The sequence below is a fragment of the Peromyscus leucopus genome, chromosome 2 (assembly GCF_004664715.2).
Source record: "Peromyscus leucopus breed LL Stock chromosome 2, UCI_PerLeu_2.1, whole genome shotgun sequence".
Classification (NCBI taxonomy): domain Eukaryota; kingdom Metazoa; phylum Chordata; class Mammalia; order Rodentia; family Cricetidae; genus Peromyscus; species Peromyscus leucopus.
In genome coordinates this window covers 35,099,359-35,120,628 of record NC_051064.1, presented here as the reverse complement: position 1 = coordinate 35,120,628, position 21,270 = coordinate 35,099,359, and the positions used below count along the sequence as shown (strand labels likewise).

The 21,270-nt window shown below is 37.2% G+C and overlaps 1 protein-coding gene across 2 annotated transcripts in view; it reads right to left on the bottom strand.

Annotated features, from left to right (window-relative positions):
* The window catches only part of Fbxl4 (F-box and leucine rich repeat protein 4), a 78,465-nt gene that overhangs the window by 26,012 nt on the left and 31,183 nt on the right, over positions 1 to 21,270 (bottom strand). For both annotated transcript variants that reach the window (XM_028877996.2, XM_037202473.1), the window contains exons 5-6: positions 15,758 to 16,002; positions 4,476 to 4,689 (exon numbers count right to left, since the gene is read on the bottom strand). In XM_028877996.2, the coding sequence (XP_028733829.1) occupies positions 4,476 to 4,689; positions 15,758 to 16,002 (459 nt within the window). The remainder of the gene's footprint in view (positions 1 to 4,475; positions 4,690 to 15,757; positions 16,003 to 21,270) is intronic.

The following is a 21,270-nucleotide window of genomic DNA, read 5'->3' as shown; positions in this document are numbered from 1 at the left end:
CCTTACTGTGTCTGTTTGCTAGTTGCACTGTGCCTACCAGCATACAATATGTTTTTAAATCAGGTTAAAAAAAAAAAAAGCAGTAAGGAAACTATGGTATCTGAATGTCAGAAAGTGAATTCATGGTACCAAATCACATCATACTGCTTTTGATAGACAATTCATGTCTTTTGTGAAAAAAAAAATCAAGGCACTTTCACCAATAGGTTGGTATGAGGCTTTACTTCGCAGAATAAAGTGGCATATGAGAAAGAAAAGAGGTACGCTGTTCCCCAATAGAAGTGAAGATCAACTACTTTTGTTGCACACTGGTTCGTCAAGATGTAAGCAAAGGGGTCCTTGAATCTGTTGACACAGCCTATGCGGCCGGTAAACAGCTGCTGAACTATACTTGTGGATTAGTGACATATACCGGTCCCCCACAAAACCTATAATCAGTTTTTTCACTTCCTCAGATTCTTTCAATTTATGCTCTATCATTCTTGAAGTGAGGCAATCAAAACTGGATGCAGGTGTTCCATTTATAACTCCAACTTTTAAAAACACTCTTGGTTTTCTTGCCTGCTGCTAAGCAACAGGATGGCATCCTTACTGAGATATCTGTCATTCCATTCTCATTTCCCACTCCACATATTTTTTTTCCTCAAAAAAAAAAAAGTGTAAACAGGTTCAAACTGTTAACAATAACCCAGACGGTTCTAGGAAATGCATGGGACTAATCTGCAAGACACAAATTGTAAAAGAAAGTCTGGTAACTGATAACTGTTTTGTCCTTTAAAACAATTACAGGAATGAATTATAAACTTAAGAAGTCAGAGTAGGGATAATAAAATCTGAGTATTATAAAAGCAGCATGGGAGCTCATAATAAATGAACTGTGTATTAAAATAACACTATAACTATGCAATTAGTATTACTTATTGCTTTCCTTATATCATAAAGGTAGATAATCTTTCCAAGTTCAATGTGAATGAATTACAAAGTTTTTACACGCAAAAATACTAAGTAAAAAGTTTTTTTAAAAGCAATGCATTGAAAATATAAATAAATAATTGAGGCATTATTTTATTCAGAAGGTTTCAAACTGTATAGCACACTGACCAATAAAGTACAGATTTGCTTAAGTCTTAAAATAACTAGTTTATTAATCTAAATTATATAGTCACATAAATTATAACTATCAAGCACAATAGCTTAAAGCATATACATTAACAAATTGTATGTGAATATTATATATAGTAAGTATAAAAATAAAACCATGGCATTTCAGAATGGATGACCTATTTAAGAAAATACAGTTGAAAAAAAATTTTGGACAGTTGAAATTTTACACCCACATAAATAATGGCTCACCTTTCCACAGACCACTGACGCATGGGCTATCTTTAAAGTGGTACTCGGGAAATCTCATTTTACAAATAAAAAAGTCTAAGAATGGGAGAATGACTTAGCCTAGATCACAAAAGGTTACCACTGGCAGGATCATAACTGGAATACTCTTTTTCCTATGATCCCAGATCACCTCTTAAATTCCAACTCAACAATCTGCACCAAACTGTTCCTAAGTGTATTTAATCAAAGCTCCCATACACAATTTCAAGCTTCTATAAATTACAGGGGGGAAACAATAGTTAACATCCCCCATGAAACCAAGTGTCTACTCTGATCTACTGCTAAAAATGTTGTCAGCCTACATGTTTTTTAAAGTGTCTGTCTATTCACACTTATTCACGTTACTTCCAATCAAAGAGACAATTTCCTAAATACTTTACTAAACTGTGATAGCCCAAGCCTGATTAAGAATGAAAAGATTACAACTAATCTCATCGAAGACAGCAGATGTAACCAACACGAATAAGCATAGAGCTTACTGTGAATCAAGCTCTGTAGTAAATGCTTCCCATGCACTAAAACATTGAATCCTTACAGCCTTTCAACGTGGTGTATGTCTCCAGTTTATAAAAGGGAAGTACAGAGAGATAATGACCTCAAGGTACACAATTAGGAAGTGATCATCAGCATCCATAACCAAGTAATATGGTTCCAAAATACTCGGAAACCAACCTAGCTAGGCAGTAAGTTTAAAACACAGAGGCAGTATGGAGTACAGCTTTGTGGTAGAGGGTGTATTTTGCATATTCAAGGCTCTGGGTTCAATCCCCAGCTCCCAAACATCAACAACAAACCACAAAGGAATTACCCAGCAATATAAGGACTGTGTTAACTGAGGCCCAGAATTTTAATGTACTTTATATAAATTCTTAATTAAAAATGGATATCAAAACCACTTATTAAAACATAATACTAAAAAGTATAAAAACAGTAAGCTGTATGAGATGTTGTCTGTTTAATTCACTAAGAGTTCCAAGCACCTGAAACCTAATAGGTAGTCAAATATTTGTTATGTGACTAAAAAAAAAGGAAATATTAGAGATTCCCACTGCATTAGGAAAAACACTAACAAATCTCTTAAAATTCTATGATTCTACATCATTTACAAAATTCTACCTAATAAGTAATACTTCAAGTCCTAGAAAAAAATATTAATTTCCAGCCCCTTCCTCTAAGTCATTCCCTTGGCTCACTCCCCCACCCCTGCTCATTTCTTTCCCTGGGATCATGGGGACCATCCCATTAGTATCATTTAAAACCACAATATATGATAATTTTGCAGCAACTAACCAAGTTCTAACTATAAGTAACTATAAGAAAATCTAAAAGTTGTAAGTGAAAAATGACTAGATTATAAGCATCAGTAAGGGGGACAGATAAGAGAAAAATACATTTAAAGATCCAAATTTCCCTATATATTAATAATAGCCAGTGAAAATTAAATGAAAGTGAAAAATAGCATCTGAAAGTGTAACATGCAACACTTAAGTGGAGCCAGAATTACTTAGTATCTAAGTGAAGAAAACTACAATGTATCTTTAGATGTAAAACAAGACCTACATGAGCAGATGGAAAGCTTTATCACAGAGAGCAAAATGAAATGTAATGACTTCTAAATGAAATCCCTGATGAAAGACACACCAGGTAGAATAAGCACATAGATACACTAAAAGTTTTTGAATAGAATAGTGAGGAAAGACTTTCCCTTCGCAGTAAAACATTATACTACAAAACTCCTGTAATAATGTTACATGCCCTTTAATAGTTGCTTATACTCTCTAGGAACTGCCTAAAATACATTACATATAATTTAGTACTCATAATGACCCAATGAACTCTGTATTTTTATCTTACAGAGAGAAACTGAAATACCAAAGATGCCGAATAACTTGGACCCAGTAACATTCAAGACATGTAAAGGTCCATTATAGTGGGTAATACCATTTCAAGAAATATAATTTTATTTATTCACTTAGTAAGTATTTGCTGATGGCCAATCTTGACCAAATTCTATTCTAGAATCTGGAAACAGCATGATGAAAAAGAAGGACGTCATTCAACGCCCTATATAAAATTACATGTCCTAATGTGAAGAGACAGAATACAAGAAGGAAAATAATGATCATGCCAGAGCACTGTAGGGATGTTGAAAGGGAAATAAAACTGGGTAATATAAGAGATGTGAACCAGAAAAGAGGCTTCCTTCTAATCAGTATCCAAGAAGCCATCTTTTAAAAATTTAAATGAGCTAAAACTTGGCTAATTATTAAAAAATGTAATATGCTGGGAATACATTGCGGATAAAGAGAAGAACAAAGGCCTGAGTTGGGATTAAGTAAGAATGCCGAAAGAACCAAAAGCAGCCCTCCATGTCTGGAGGAGGAGGAGTAAGCAAACAGAAAGTCCCTGTTTATTATGGGACCTTTGCATCTCTCCTTCAATCCAGAAGTACCACTGTCCCGTAGGGACAATAGTAAGCAAATGGAAACCATATACAGAAGACTGCTACTAGTTAGACATTTTATAAAATGAACATGCCTAGAAAAATAAAATGATCATTTAAAGAATGGTTAGCAAACTGTAGTGTAATACAAAATATACAATTAATGCAAAGTCAGAAACTAGCACATACTGGCCTGGAAAGATGTCCTATAGACATATGTGAAGAAAGCAAGCATCTATATGACATGATTCTGCTTTACTAATATGGGAATTTGGAACCACAGTGCCATTAATTTTACCGCTATGGCTACTTCTAACACCATGCATTTTGCTTCCTCCCAACCAAGCACAAGTCCTCCCGCATGGCACCTGCCAGCCCCTTCCTCTAAGTCATTCCCTTGGCTCACTCCCCAACCCCTGCTCATTTCTTTCCCTGGGATCATGGGGACCATCCCATCAGTATCATTTAAAACCACAATATATTATAATTTTGCAGCAACTAACCAAGTTCTAATGATTCTAGAGTACACAGATGATATCATAACCTTAGCTTATAAATGAGAAATCACATGAATAATTGAAGGCAATTAAATATTCAGCCAGATGTTTCATTAAGAAAAACACAAATGAGTTACTCTTACCTCTACTTTCGTCCGATAGAGAATGAGCCGCTTAAGGCTGTATAATTTGGCAATGTGACCGAAAGCCTGAGGTGGCAGTTTATCACAGGACGAGAGATTTAAGTCTTGTAGATTTGGGCACATTTCGGAAATAACCTCCAAGCAAGTTTCATTAAGGAAATGGCTGCAAGCTAACTCAAGGCGTACTAATTCAGATCCACACACCTTTAGAAACCTGTGAAAATAATATTCCATGGAAATTATATACAATTTGTAAAATATTTTTGCCAGAACTTTGAAATTATATCACCCTTTAACAGACATGCTTAGGAGAATAGATTCTACTAAATAAAATACATAACTTGATTCACTGAAGTTCTTACTGCATGCTGAAATGTTCATGGCTAAGAAAAATCAAGTTGAGAAGGTAATGAATTCACATGGTACAAAGTCACCTACTATTAAGTGCAAATTAAGATGGCAGAGAAGATAGCTCTACTTACCTGTAATTCCCATCTGAGTTGTAAAATCAAAAGTATAAAACCCTAGGCTCTTGGGATATATCACTCTCTTAACAATGCCCATTCAGAATGGGGTAATATCTTTTGAATAAAGCATACAAAATGACAGGTTTAATTAAATGACTTTGAAATCAGTCAGACTGGCTTCCTTTTAATTCAGAAAATATCTAGATTGGCTTAACTATACTATGTTCCCCTAGTTGCTGCCATTTAGCAACTGAACTGCTTGATTTCAGAATTAATATAAAACATCCAATTGTAACTTCCCACAAATACATAGAAATAAGAAAAGATAAAAGAATAGAAAATGTTTCATCAGAAATTGCATTATTTATCTTGACTGCATGAAAATTGGTGTTGAAATGTTTGTTCGGAGCTGTCACAGAAAACAATGTTAAGATTCAGCATGAATGTGAAAGTGTACAAATCTATGAAGATTATCAACTGGGCAAGCTGCACCCTCACACCCGCACCCACTACCCCTGGCCAGCACTACTTCAGTGCCACACAAACAACATTAGCATTCTGAACTTCCATTACAACTTTTTTCTAGGCGATTTAAGAACCAGCAAAATGCACATTCAAAATAAAATCCAACTAAATCGGATAACTCACATTTTTAAAAAATGACATGGGGCTAGATATCAAATATGGATAATTTTTCTTTTGTCCTGTTGTACTCTTTTTCTATCAACTACTGAGGTGTGAGGCAGGGGGATTCACCTACTGTCTTATTCGGTTCTATTGCTGTGAAGTGACACCATGACCATGGCAACTCATACAGGAAAACATTGAGTTGGGGTGGCTTACAGTTTCAGAGGGTTCCCATTACCGTCATAGTGGGAAGCATGGGGGCATGCTGGCATACATGGTGTTGAAAAGGAAACTGAGAGTTCTGCATCTGAACTGGCAGGCAACAGGAAGAGAAGAGAGCAAGCCATTGGCCTGACTTGGGCTTCTGAAACCCCAAAGCTCACCTGCTAATGACACACTTCCTCCAACATGGCCATATATCATAATCCCTGTCAAGTAGTGCCACTCCCTGAGTATTCAAATACATGAGCCTATGGGAACATTTTCATTCAAACCACCACACCCACATCTCATCATTTTCTGTTATCAAAGGCAGGCTTGAAGAGTACTTACCATATTGCTTCATGGTTTTGAACATTAAATAGTATATGAAAGCAGTTCGCAAAGTAAAGCACCCCACAAACATTAAAAATCTAAGATAAACCTTGGCTAGCAAAGTTTTAACTTTGAAAACTGTGTGTGTGCAGGAGTGTAGTCAGAAGATGACTTTGTGAAGTCAATTCTCTCTACCTTTCTGCTGGTCCTGGGGATGAAACTCAAGTCATCAGTCTTGTGCAGCAAGAACTTTTACCAGACTGAGCCATCTTGCCACTCCGGACCTCACTTTTAAACAAAGAAATTTGGTTGTTCCTGATTATCTTTAAATAGCATAAAAGCCCCAGTAGCCCACACATTTACATGTGAAATACCCATTCCTTGTTAATCTTCTGCAATCTGTATTCAGCTCTTCCCAATTCACCTTTTCCTTTCAAACTCTAAATTCCAACAGCCTGTCTTATTAGTGTGATTATCTGTGACATTTCACACAACTGCTCACCCTTCCTTAACACTCTGATGCTTCCCCTGTGACACCGTTACCTAGATCTCCTACAGCTTGATTTCCTCTGCTAATTATATTACCTAAAGTGCAGTCTTCATCCAGCACTTTCATTCAATCAGTAAATATTTATTGAAGTTCCACTATGACATGCAGTGTATGCCGGGAGACATCATGGATAAAACATAGTTCCCACTTTCATAAAGCTGACTTACATTTTAGTGAGAGGAGACTAGAAACAAAGAAATAAGTAAAATAGACAATATATTAGAGAGTGAAAAATGTCAAGGGGAAAATAAAAGCAAAATAGTGCAATAGAGGCTTGGTCAGAGAAGTCTTAGCAAGTGGGCAAGGTAGGTCTGAAGCAAGAAGAAGTAACCAAAGCAGGCATCCAGAGAAGGAATATTCCAGGCAAAGGGAAGGGCATTTGAACTGGCTGGGTCAGAAACTGATGCAGGAGGCATGGGGTGAGGAGCAATGAGGACATCAGAGGACATGAAACACTTTCCTGTGTCACTATAAAGACCCTGGCATTCATTTGGGGAGAGAATCTTTGAGCAGAGAAGTGATGTCATGCCGGGGTTCTACCAAGATTGTACTGGTTTCTGTATAACTTAACTAAGAGGAACAAGGGCAAGAGCAGGATGCCATGAGGACACTCTCCAACACATACAGATAAAGGACAGCCCACTGGACCCACAAGGTAGTACCAAACATGGTGATAGCTAGGTTCTGAATCCACTTCTAAGGTGGCAGTGCTGAATGGTGAGAGACTTCCATCACACCAGATTCAACTCCAGCACAGTCTGTTTTCCATTGCTTTTCTAAGGACAATTCACTTATTTACTAACATTTTACACTGAGTTCTACAAGCTTTTTCATGTCCTTCAGCAACTGAAACAGATCCTTAGTGCATATATGTAGCTGGAGTTTTCTTCAGTCCTGCCTGGCCCAGGGTCAGGACAAATCTCTCTCACCCACCAGTCCCACAGCAGTTCAGACCCAACCGAGTAAACACAGAGAGACTTATATTGTTTACAAACTGTATGGCCGTGGCAGGCTTCTTGTTATCTAGTTCTTATTTCTTAAATCAACCCATTTCTATTAATCTATAAGTTGCCACGTGGCTCGTGGCTTACCGGTATCTTAACATGTTGCTTCTCATCACTGTGGCTGGCAGCATCTCTCTTCCTCAGCCTTCTAGTTCCCAGAGTTCTCTTCTCTGCTTTTTCCTCCTATACTTCCTGCCAGGCTACTGGCCAGTCAGCATTTTATTTATACAGAGCGATATCCACAGCACATATAGTCCTTAGCATTACTATAGGATGATGGCTAGTACTGTCAACTTTACAAATGAGAAATCACTGAGAAGACAAGCCTCTGGGCATCTATGAGAGATTATGTAGATTCCATTAGCTTCTGGGAATCTGTGATGGATTACTGAGATTCTATCAGCCTTTGGGAATCTGTGTCTATCAGCCTTTGACTGAGGTGGGAAGAGCCAACTTTCCCTGAAGACAGCACTATTCCAAGGGCTGGGGTCTTGGTCCGAATAGAAAGGAGAAAGTTGCTGCACACCAGCACTCTGCTCTGTGCTTCCTGACTGCAGGCACAACGGGACCACCTGCTCCCAGCGTCTGCTGCTATGACACCCTGCACCCAGAACTGTGAGCCAAACAAGCTCTTCCTTCAGATGCTTTTCTCAGGGGATTCTGTCACAGCATCAAGACAAGAGATACATGTGGTATTTAAAAAGCAGTTGAGTAAATCTTCCAACTATAAAGATTCACTTCATAAAATTATCTATCCTTTTTATTGAAAATAGATTTTTCATACAATATATTCTGATTACAGTTTCCCCTCCTCCAACTTCTCCCAGAGCCTCTCCCTCTCTATCCACCCAAATCCATGTCCTTTCTCTCTCTCTCTCTCTCTCTCTCTCTCTCTCTCTCTCTCTCTCTCTCTCTCTCTCTGGAAAGGAAAGAGTAACAGGAAAAAAAAGAGCCAAAGAAAGAGCACAAGAAACACATACAGCCACAGAGACACACACATTTACTCACACAGAAATCCCATAAAAACACAAAATCAGAAACTATAATATATAAGCAAAAGACATTTGTAAGGTTGAAAAAAAATGTCTAGACAAAGCATTATAAGAAAAATAAACTTCCAAAAATCCCCCTGAGTTCATTTTATGTTGGCCACCTCCTGCTGGACATGGAGCTTGCCCTTGGGTGGGGTTTGTTTACCCAGTGGTACTCCACTAGAGAAAACGAATTTTTCCTTTGCCGGCAGCTGGCAGTTAGAGATAGTTTATGGGTTAGGAATGGACACTCGTGTCTGCTTCCTCTCTCAGTGCTGAGGTCCTATCTGGCTTTGATCTGTGCAGACTAAAGGTACTTTTAGTGACTAAAGGTACTTTTCTGTTCACGGGTTCAAATTACTTCCCCAAATTGGGTAAATTAACATTGCTACTTCACTTTGTATACACATTAGTTATGGTGAGTGATTCACTTATAAAATAGCAATCTAAGAATGAATGTTGGCTTTCAAAAAAATCAAAAAGTCTTATTTTTAATTTAATAATTTCTAAAATGATTTGCAGATTAGCAAAGTTAAACAGAAGTATGTGAGCTCTGAGGACAAAATGTATTAGTTTTCTTATCTCTTTATGGTCTTCGCTACTGGGCAAAGCACTTTTATTTATATTTCTTTTTTATACTTGGGTTAGAATGACTTGACATTTCTTTTCTTCCTTTGCTCTCATTAAGGAAAACTTTTCCTCCAAAGAATGTATAGAGGAGTGTCAAGCTAATCACCGGAAACCTCATCATTAACAGACAGGAAAACTTCAGGCTGGTGATAGATGATGATAGGTGATAGACTTGGAAAGTACAAGGAAGACAATGGCCATTCTTTTTTTTTCTTTTTTTGACAAAGTTTTTCTGTGTAGCCCTGGCTGTCCTGGAACTCACTCTGTAAACCAAACTGGCCTTGAACTCACACAGATCCACCTGCCTCTGACTCCTGAGTGCTGGGATTAATGGCATGTGCCACTACTACCAGATGACAATGGCCATTCTTATATTACTTTTACCTTTTCCTCTCTCCCTCCAAGATTCAGTTATGCATTATTTTTACTCTTGAGTAGGTTATCTAATTAATATGTTCATATTCTCTCTTTCCGACTTTACATAATATATCAATGTCACAAAGGCAGCAGCAACAGACTCAATTAACCATACATGAATTGCTTACATTAATGTGCTCTGTAGTGGGTAGCTATTCCAGCTTTGACCTGGAAGTACTACCCCCATTGAGGTAACTAGGCTTCAGTAACTGTCATGCCTAGAAGGCAGAGGCAAGAGAGGAGCCCTGAAGACCCAAGATCCAGATGTGCTCACTCTCTTGGTTCCTGGAACCTGGATGCTGGAGGGAGACTGAGCAGAATTCTCCAGAGAGCACTGCTGGACTGCGCTTCACCTTTCCCAGACCTGTAACCTATCCCTTCACTTGTAAGTTACCCCACAAAATAAACCTCCCTTTTAACTACATGGAGTTGCCTTAATATTTCAACCAATAGCACTCCATGGAAGTTTTATATTAATGAAGTTACACAGATATTTTTGCATTAACTAGTTATCAATTATGACATGGGTCATATGACTTGGAAGGAAAATAACTTATTTCCCCCAGCCTGCTTGTTCTACATTGTGAAGTCTCATCTAGTATTACTCGATGTTAAATTTTATTTACTTTTTTCAGAACTTCCCTTTTTAATTTTTCTCCTTTTATTAAAAATAGATTCTTGCTCAGCAGCACTGGCACACGCCTTTAATCCCAGCACTCAGGAGGCAGAGCCAGGTCGAACTTTGTGAGTTCAAGACCAGCCTGGTCTACAGAGCGAGTTACAGGATAGGAACCAAAACTACACGGAGAAACCCTGTCTCAAAAAACCAAAAACAAAAATAAAACAAAAAAACAAAAAAACAAAAAAAAAAAAAAAAAGAAAAGATTCTTTTCTATATACTATATCCTGATTATAGTTTCCCCTCCCTCTACTCCTCCAAGTTCCTCCCCACCTTCCTTCCCATCTCATTAGAAAAAAACAGGCTTCTACAAGATAACAACAAAACATAAAAAAATACAATATAAGATAAAACAAAAACTATCACATCAAAGTTGGACAAAACAAACCAACAGAAGGAAGAGCCCAAGAAAAAGCACAAGAATCAGAGACCCTCTCTTAGACACTAAACTGGAAGCCACAATATGTACTCAGAGGATCTGGTGCAGACCCCTGTGAGTCCTGTGCATGTTGCCTGTCTCTGTGAGTTCATGAGGTTTCTCACACTGATTTAGAGAGCCTTGATTCCTTGGTGTCCTCCATCCCCTCTGGCCCTTACACTCTTTCCACTTCCTCTTCCATGGGGCTCCCTGAGCTCTGGGGGTGGGATTTGGTGGAGACATCCCATCTGTATGTTCCAAGGTTTCTCTCTTTAAGGGTTTTATGAGCCTATATTCTGAAAGACAATCCTGGATTAGGTCTGCTGCTATGAAAAAGGGGGGTTCCTGGAAGAAATAAATTGCTTATTCTTACAAGCTGAATGAATAAGTCTAGAGCAGTGGTTTTCAACCTTCCTAATGCTGCGACCCTTTAATACAGTTCCTCTGGTAGTGGTGACCCCCCCAATCATAAATAATTCCATTGCTACTTCACAAGTGTAATTTTGCTACAGTTATGAATCATATGTAAATATCTGATATGTGACTTACAAAGGGGGTTACAACCCACAGTTTGAGAACCATTACTCTAGAGGAATATATATATATATACACACGCATAAGGAATACTTTACTAAATAACTTGTACCCTAAAATAATTAACATCACATGAATGAGTATTTTAACGTGAGTGTATTCATCACAAAGTGAAAGGCAGTGATGATCAAAATCTGCCTGATGCATAGAGATAAGGACAGAATTAAATATAAATGTCCATGGTTTCTGATTTTTAATACTATGTTTTGCTAGCTGAGCCTACAACTGTTATAACACAGCAAACTTAAAATATTTTAATTCCAAATAATTCAGAACATTATTTAATATATATAGTTTTAAAAGAAAGTCATTAAGCCCAAAACTTCTTAGTTATTCTATATGGTACTACCCACCAATGGTAGCTCTTCTTGTTAGGGTAACTATTGCTGTGATGAACCACCATGATCAAAATCAAGTTGAGGAGAAAGGATTTACTCAGGCTAAAATTCCAAATCACAGTCCATCACTGAAGGAAGTCAGGGCAAGAACCCGGAAGCAGGAGCTGATACAGAGTCCATGGAGGGGTGTTGCTTACTAGCTTACTCCTCATAGATTGCTTAGCCTGCTTTCTTATAGAACCCAGAACCACCATCCCAGGGATGGGACACCCATAATGGGTTGGGCCTTCCCCAATCACTAGTTAAAACTTTCATTTGAGACTCTCTCCTCTCCAATGACGCTAGCTTGAGCCAAGCGGACATAAAACTAGCCAGCACAGAGCGACAGGAGAAAAACAAGTTTCAAAACTGTGTTTACTAGAAGCCAATAAGCTAAGAGACAACCACTTACAACACAGGCAGGTAAAAGATACGTACACAAAAGGTTTTAATATGCTCCTTAGGCTATAAGACTCAATATCTGATTCCTGTTCTTTCTGCCTCCTCAGTGTAATGTACAGTCAGCCTCCTCCTCTTGCTCCCATGCCCTCCCCATTTGCTGCCATACCCCCCTCACCATCATGGGCCATACCCCTCTAGAACTGTGAAACAAAATACCCCCTTCCCCCAAAGAGCATTTTATCTTAGCAATAAGATACCAAATTAGACAATAACCAATAAAGCTCTTGAACCCAAAAAGCATCCAAGAAATGTTTCCTGATGAAGTGAGTATGAATTACTTAGAACAGATATAGAGGCCAGGGATAAAATTCTCCATAGAGGGAGGGATATCAGAGAGACTCGGCATCTACTGATTTAAATGGCACTGCTAAAGTGGACCCTAGGTTTTTAAGCAGAATATTATGATTAAGCTTTAAAGCACAACAGGCAGAGAGGCAAGTGAATACACAAGACCTTAGAGATGGGATGTATAGCAAGAGAATTAAATAGTATTGATTTTCACTAGTAAAAATGATATGCATGGGTAGTACTCATAAATCTGGGGCTGGAAGCAGCTTTTAGTAACTGATTAAAATTTTCTTTATTCCAATTTAACCATTTTCTCTGTTCTTCTGATGATAAAATGTCCTGTAAGTTCTTTAAAATCTACCCAGTTATAACTTTCACAAATAAGATTTTTAGACCACAAATGACAGCTTTTCCAAAATACGCATCCAGAACAGCACCAGTGGTCTCTACCATAAAATGTGCTTTTTTTCTTTGACATATTATATAAATAAATCTTCACAGTAATGCATATAAATAGAGCACTACTTATTCATAGATGATTCATTAATAATCAAGCCATGCATATTTATTGTTTATTCTGAGAAGGCTGCCTCCAAGTCATAATGACTGTCAATTCAGTCAAGTCGAAGAGCCAAAAGCAATCAGCAAAGTTGCAACATGCCCTACCCTACCTTTCTCTCTTTGTGTTTAAATACATTTCTAAATGTGAACAGAAGCTGTGCTGAAAGAAATGCTAGCAAATGTATGGTTTGACTGGATGACATACTGCAATAAGATATGGGTAACTTAAATGGATACGTAGTCTGTGATCATGCAGACAGCCCCAGAACAACACATTTAGGTGAACGGAAAACCAGAGGCAGAACTGCTGATAAGACAGCAGACTGGAGCTCTAACTGCAAACAAGACCCTATTCACTGCCAGTCTAAATAAACAGCACAGTTGAGATTCCTCCTCACGACTGAGGCTTTTTCTCTTGCTTATTCAAACTACAGTTTCTAAAAACTTGTTTGATGTAACTTTTACAGTGCACTCACTGTTGTTATGATCACACACATCACTGTGTCAAAGTCATACCTCAGTTTCTCACCACCATTTTCCTTAATGTCTATATACAGTCACTAGCTGCCACCCTGTTATTTATTTATTTATCTATTTATTTATCTATTTACTTATTTATTTATTTGGTTTTTCAAGACAGGATTTCTCTGTATAGCCCTGGCTATTCTGTAGACCAGGGTGGCCTCTAACGCAAGAGATCCATCTGCCTCTGCCTCCCAAGTTCTGGTATTAAAGGCGTGAGCTATCACCATCCAGTACCCTGTCATTTTCTATGAAAGTATGCAAAGACTATGCTTACACGTTTATCTTCACAGCTTTTTCTTCATTTGTAGAAGGAAGTTCTATATTAGATGTCGCAAGTATCTTTTTAAATGGTCAATAATACCTGCTACCATGCCTTGACACATAGGGTGAAAACAGTTAAGGATCTACTTTAAATTGTTTTTATTACACTTATTTATCAAAAGTGTCAATATGTTTGGGTGCATGCACACCTTATTGTCTGTGAAAATCAGAGGACAACTTGAGGATTCCATTTTCCCCTTCTATCTTGTCGGTTCCAGAGATCCAACTCAAGTTTTTGGCTTAGGCAGCAAAGAGCCCTTATCTACTAAGCCATCTTGCCAGCTCCTAAATTCCTAAGTAATTTTAAAAATAGAAAATTAATTTCTCCAGTAGAAATCACTGAGACAAGAGCTGGACCTTTATAATGTAAACCAGTCATTACTGACACCACTTGTTCCATCTCATATTGTTTGCTTAAGTTTATGATCAACAGTATATGCTCAAAACAGTCATAATTAGTTTCCGTTCTTATCCATCTTATTAGCAGTAAGGAAAATTTGAAGATGGAATGTTTGAAACAGAGAGAACTAGCATTGGACTAAGACCCTGCTGGAATTCAAGGACCCAAAAGAGAAACTTGGCCTTCGAAGTACATTGGAAGGGCAGTGGAAGGTCTCAGAAGTGGCCTCAGAAGCAAAGTTTATCTGGCTTCTCCTGCCTGCTTGTCTCTTCCCCTTAGACTGAGTCACAGAAAGCAGCATTCCTCTTACCCAAGATAGGTTAGAGAAATGTGACTTCATCCTCCCAATTCACCACAAAACCTAAACCTATTACTCTAACTTTTCCTTATCTCCCTGTCCATAGTGAAGCTCTCTGGCTGGCCCTACCAGCACAGCCCTGCAATCCCAGCTGCTTAGGGGGCAGAAGCAGGAAGATTCCAAGCCAGATATCTACTTGGATTACAAAGCAAGTTCAAAGCCACCTGGGTAACTTAGCGAGACACTGTCTCAAAATAGAAAGTAAAATAACAGTAACAAGAAGAGCTAGGGATATACAGATCAGTGCACAAGCAGTTGCTTGGTATGTGTGAGACCTTAGGTTTAGCCCAGCAACAGGATAAAGGAACATTTATTAATTTAAAATAACAGAGACTGTCTCTAAAGTTTCTCCTCCATGTTTGACTTTATGGAAATGATGGGATCATATGGCACATACAAGAACAATCATCAAGGTTAAGAGAAAAGCACCTGTTTGGATCCTAGGAAAAATTACTATGGCATTACTAAATGAATATGCACTTCTGCAAGCTTTCGAATGTTTAACAGGTGACATTTAATAGTAAGGAAACTAAATGCTTAAATAGAAAGGAGCAGAAACACCTGGGCAGGTCTGCAAGCGCCGTCCTCTATTTAGCATGCAATTTCATTTTCAACATAATTAGCTTAAATGAGCTTCTAAATTTGGGTGATGTATTGCACATGTAATTAAGATTTAATTAAAAATGTTCTGTAATAAATTGTTTTCCATTTCTGACAAATCACATTAGAGAGGTAGATTTTGATTTGGAAATAGTTTTTTAAATGTGTTAATCATCTGTGCTGAAAATATGAGAAAGAAAAAAAGCAGTTCAGTTGAAAGTCACTTGAGATTTAAATAAGAAGTAAAGGATACAGTTGGTCCTTACATCATTATGAAGTTTAGCTGAAGAGGAAAGTTCACACTCATTCGTTTTTATAAACATCAATATTCTAACCATGCACTTGATATCTTTTGATTCTTATAAAAACTGTACTGTGAAAGCACTTACATACAAGTCTAGTCTCTTGATAAAAAGCTTCAGCAAGGTTTTGTAACTACCTGCTAAATCCCGGCACGGAGATGAACCCCCTGTTGCCAGTCCAAGACAGATTAAGCCATTGGACGAGAGCACAGCGAGCCTGTAGGAACTCCAGTGAGGCGTCGTCTAGCTTCGCCCAGTACGGCTGCAGGTTGAGGTGGAGATACTGCAGAGGGTCGCAGCAATGCTGGTGGAGAAGTCTGCAGGTCTGTGCTAATCTGCACAGGTCTGGTAGTGAGAGATGATTCAGAATCAGTTGAATGAGCTATATAAAACAGAAAGCCAAGGTCATCGAGAGTGAAGGACGGTGTCACTTTTTACAAACACAGACTGTGGTCTAACGAAGAGCAGTATCACAGTTTCAAACAGTATCTTCACAAAACAGATAAATCAACATTCACCAAAGTATCCAATAGAAACATACTACACATACATACTATACATACATAGACTTGACTGAATTTAAAAACCGCTCAAATTCTCAACTCATGTTGACAACTCATTTCATACTGTACAAAGATACATACACTGGTAATTGTTGAATAATAAAAATGTTCAGAGACGACATTATCTACATTCAGGTCACTGGTGAGAACAAAAGAAAAGAACTTCCACTCTGTACTGGTGGAATCAGTAAGCAGGATGTTTTCCTAACACTGACAAAGATAAGCACACAGTGTCATTGAAGCCCTACCAGGACCTGACTCCAGAGAGCAAGTATACTCCTGCCAGACAAGTGCCATTTATAGGTGGGGGGCAGGTGAAGAGAGTCCAGTGGTGAGAATGGGCTTACCCAGAGCTTCTCTGGATTTACCTGGAAGCAATGAGGACTGTGGAAAGGATTCAAACTACAGTGGCACAGTACGTTTTGTGAAAGAAAAAGAGTAACACAGGGGTGCTCCAGGAAGCTGGAAGGGGGCAGCTGGGAGCCGACACAGAATTCCAGGACAGGAGAAAAGAGGAATCCCACTGAAGGCAGCTAGCAGCAATGATGGGACAACATACATTATTAACAAAGTGGAAACAAAAGATAACTTTAATTACAATTATCCTCTTTGAACTAGTCTAAGATTTGTTTTCCAGTTGGGGCTTTCTAAACTAGTTTTCAAAGAACAATGTCTTAAGTGGCCTAAACTGAACCAAGAATCATAACGAAAATTGCATATTTGCTTAATGATAAAAAAAATTAGATGAGAGAAGGTAAATTTTTTCATTTAACACAATCTATCTGAATTTTCTCTGAAGTAATTATGCCCTTTAGCATAAATGATCTTCTTCAACTGATCATATAAATTCAGTATTAATGTCCAATCAGAATTTCATTGTTTGGTGCCAAATATTTTAACATTCAGATGAACAATATAGTCTTTAAAGTTTCAAGGGTATTTATAAAACAAGAGCAGTTGTTGATTAACATATTGTATTTAATAAGGCTTGCTATTTATTTTTAGCATTGAACTTGGCTGTAAAAATGACTTGAGGATGTTGTACGTTTGCATACATACTTATTAGAAAAACGGAAATAAAAATTATTTGCATAAAAGCTGAAAAGATTCTCTCTTTGACCAATACTTAGTTCGTTTTCTAGACTCTCTCCTGGGCCTAATTTTTGCTGCTTTATAAAATCCAATTTTACCAAAACAAACAAAATACAAAATCATCAAGTTAGCAAGAATTCTCATCATCCTCCATGATGACGTAGGTATAGTTGGTCTACCTGTCTCTAAGTACAAATCCCATTAATTCAGGTCAGCTTAAATCGTCCCTTCTCCTGATAGTGCTTTTTAGCAATTTTCCATCCCCTGATTCTCAACCTGCTCACTAGCTTCAAGTATCCATGATGTATTCAATAACAGCCCAGTCTCCTTAAGTGAAAAGTACCACTGAAGAATCCCTATCATACTCAAACACCTTAACAAATTTCCATCATCCAGATAACCTTGTTGACATATACAAACAAAAGCATGCAGGTGAAAAATCAGAAAAGTCAAACACAGAAGAAATGTGGAAAATGAGGTAATACTCCCCCAATACACAAACACCAGAGGAAAGCACTACTAATAGTTCTTTTCTGATCTCTTCCAGATAAATGACCGTCTATTCTTGGTTATGCACTAAAAGAATGAGACTGTATTCACTGCTTAGCATCTTGCTTTTCTTATTCAATGACATATCCTGTAGATCTTTATCTGTACAAACAGACCTACCTTATTCCATTTCATACATGTGACACAATAACAATAAAATAGTTGTATATTGATGTATTTCCTGCTGTTTTCTTATTGCAAATAATACTGCAATATCATTGTGTGTATATATTATGTATTCATGTTCATCTTGGCAAACTGGCAATATATCTTTAGAGTAAGTTACACACATTTAAAAGTTGCTCTTCTGAATGTTCACATCAATTTATATATTCATAGTGTATACAAGCATCCATTCACTTACATACTTGACACTACTGGTATTAAACTTTACCATTCTGTAAGGCACAAGGGCGGGGAACACACTGAGTTGTCTTTATTCCTCCAGCCCTATTCTTCATCCTCCACCACCTCCTCTTCATATTCCTTTTTATTTTTGCTACTGTTGTTAATTACAGAAATTTAATCCCAAATGTTTTCTTCTTTCTTCTTGGTCTATTCAAGGACTCAACTATTTATCTATCCACCATTTCTCTCATTTCAATAACCTTCAATGTGAACCAAGTTTTCTACAGTTTAAGTGTATATGTTAGAATGAAGGTGAGAATCGTGACCACTTTTCCAGAATTTTCTTCATTATTTTCATTTTCTTAGGTGAACTTTTCAAATAAAAAAAAATCTGTTTATATTTCAGTTGGGACTGAAGCACATTGTAACTTTAAGAAAAGCTGACACTGTATTTGTAGGATCCATGTGTATGTGGATACATATGCATGGCACTTTTATCTTATTGTGTCCTTCTACTCAAGGGCATTGTATGACTTAACATTTAATAATCTTTTATGTCCCAGGAGTTTCTAAAGGTATTTATCTATAACTCTGACATCTGTCAACCGATTTTTATTGCCTAATTCTCCTGAATGTTCTAACATATAATCATTTTGTCTGTAAATGATTTTATAGCCTACTTTTCAAAAATTATACCTTTTATATCTGTCTCATGTCTATAGTACTAACTAAAACTTTTAGAATGGTATTAAATAACATTGTTTGTGATTCAATTTAATTCAATTCACTTAATATGAGCCGTGAAGGTGAGATACATATGTAGTTTCAAAACTTGAATAAACATATTTTTTAAAGACAGTCTCATTCTGTAGGCCTGGCTGGCCTGCAACTCACTTTGTAGATATCTCAATTCAGCTACATTTTTTTTTTTTTTTTTGATTTTTCGAGACAGGGTTTCTCTGTGTAGCTTTGTGTCTTTCCTGGATCTTGCTCTGTAGACCAGGCTGGCATTGGACTCACAGAGATCCACCTGCCTCTGCCTCCCAAGTGCTGGGATTAAAAGGTGTGCGCCACCACCGCCCGGCTCAGCAACCTTTTTCAAGTGTCTCAAGAGTACATAAGGCTAGTGGCTACTATCCAGGACCTGGGATTTCTAGTGTTTTATAACTATATATTAGCTAGGTTAACAAATAATGAAGTACTTACTTTAAAAAATGGATAAAAATACAGATACCTCTCCAGCTTTGACTCCTAGTTTTGCTACCTACTAGAGCAGAGCCTGAGATTTTGTCCTTTGACTTAGTACTGTAGTATTATCATCCTGACTCTCTAATATAAAAATATGCTTAAATACCAGGAATAAATCTTTAATGATCTTTGTATTACTTTAAAATAATTCTATTTTGCATATTTTATTTATGTAGCAATAAATAAATATTAACAAAATGGTCTGAAATCATCTATTCTTGTTTAGTCTTATATAGTAATACACTGATTCATAAAAATTAATTCTTCTTTATTATATGTAAGTTTAATATTCATAGACTGTTAAATGCTTGAAAGAAAATATGAATTGTCTGACCTTGGCAAATGAGGTACCTTAAAATTTACAGAATAATGTGTTTTTTACCAAAAATATTCAAATTAATTTTCATAGAATTCTTTTCTTTTTCTTTCTTTTCTTTTCTTTTCTTTTCTTTTCTTTTCTTTTCTTTTCTGATACAGGGTCTCACTATGTAGCACTGGCTGACCTAGAACTCATAGACACCCATTTGCCTCTGTCTCCTGAGTGCTGGGTTAGGGTATATACCACCATACTATCTCCATAGAACTTTTAAACAGTTAGTATAAAAAGACATTCTGGATCAGATGATGAATAGCTCATTTCTTCCTGGTGAGTCAATGCTTAAACAAACTCTAGCATCTTCTGGCATAGTCCAAACCAAAGTCTCCATATTAAAAGGTATATACTATGTGAAGATATAAAATATTAATATATGACATTCTGATACTTAATATAACCTTTTGAGAAAATATCAAATATAAAAAGAATGAAAAGTCACTAAAACTATGACACTAACATGTGAAGGAGCTCTTTTGGAGTTTGATTAAATAAAAGATGACAGATTTTTGACCAAATAGACACAGCTCCTAATCGTCACTAATACAGTATCTACTGTCTATTAAGCTGTGTTCATAGGGACATCTTACCTTGAAGCACCTTTAGAGGAACACAATGAACAGAGGATGTGATGTGTTCAAAAGGATCTGAAACTCAGCTGATCGACTGGCTCTTGAACCTCAATCTAGTCCATGAGACTATTCAGCCCATTTTACAACACTGATTCTTTACCTGACACCCTTTTTCATCACACCTAATCAATGCCCCTTCCAGAATACTGGTTCTTTCTCCTGGCTGCTTCTACAAAGTATGTTGTATCATGTATTTGAAACTCTACAAGCTCTTACCTTTCACCATATAAAGAAGCTAAAATTTCACAATCCATTCCACGGAGACCTTCCTACTCTACTGAAGCTCCCATTGCTTCCTTTCACTGAGGCAGATTACACCTACAATAAATTTATACACACCCTCTCTCTCATTTATACCTCTCTCATTTATACCTTTTTGTTTGTTTGTTTTTGTTTTTCGATACAGGGTTTCTCTGTGTAGCCTTGGCTATCCTGGAACTCACTCTGTAGACTAGGCTGGCCTCCAACTCAGAGATCCGCCTGACTCTTCCTCCCAAGTGCTGGGATTAAAGGCATGCCCCACCACTGCCTGGCTCATTTAGATGCTCTTAATTGTGGAATAAAACACATATATAAAATTGCCTAAATATTATGGGCAATTTCTAGAATATTAGCTATTATTCTATATCCTTCTCTTCCATTCAAAAACATAAAGCATGAAATTATAATCATGTATCTTCTCTAGATATTTAGCAAATTATTTACTAATTAAAAATATCCATAACCCCATCCCAACCAATTTTACTAAGTACTAGAGAATCACAGCACCCTACGGCCCACTGGCTAGCTGGAGAAAAGTGCAAAGCTCTTGGTAAACTCTGAGGATGCTCTTTGATGCAGTAGAG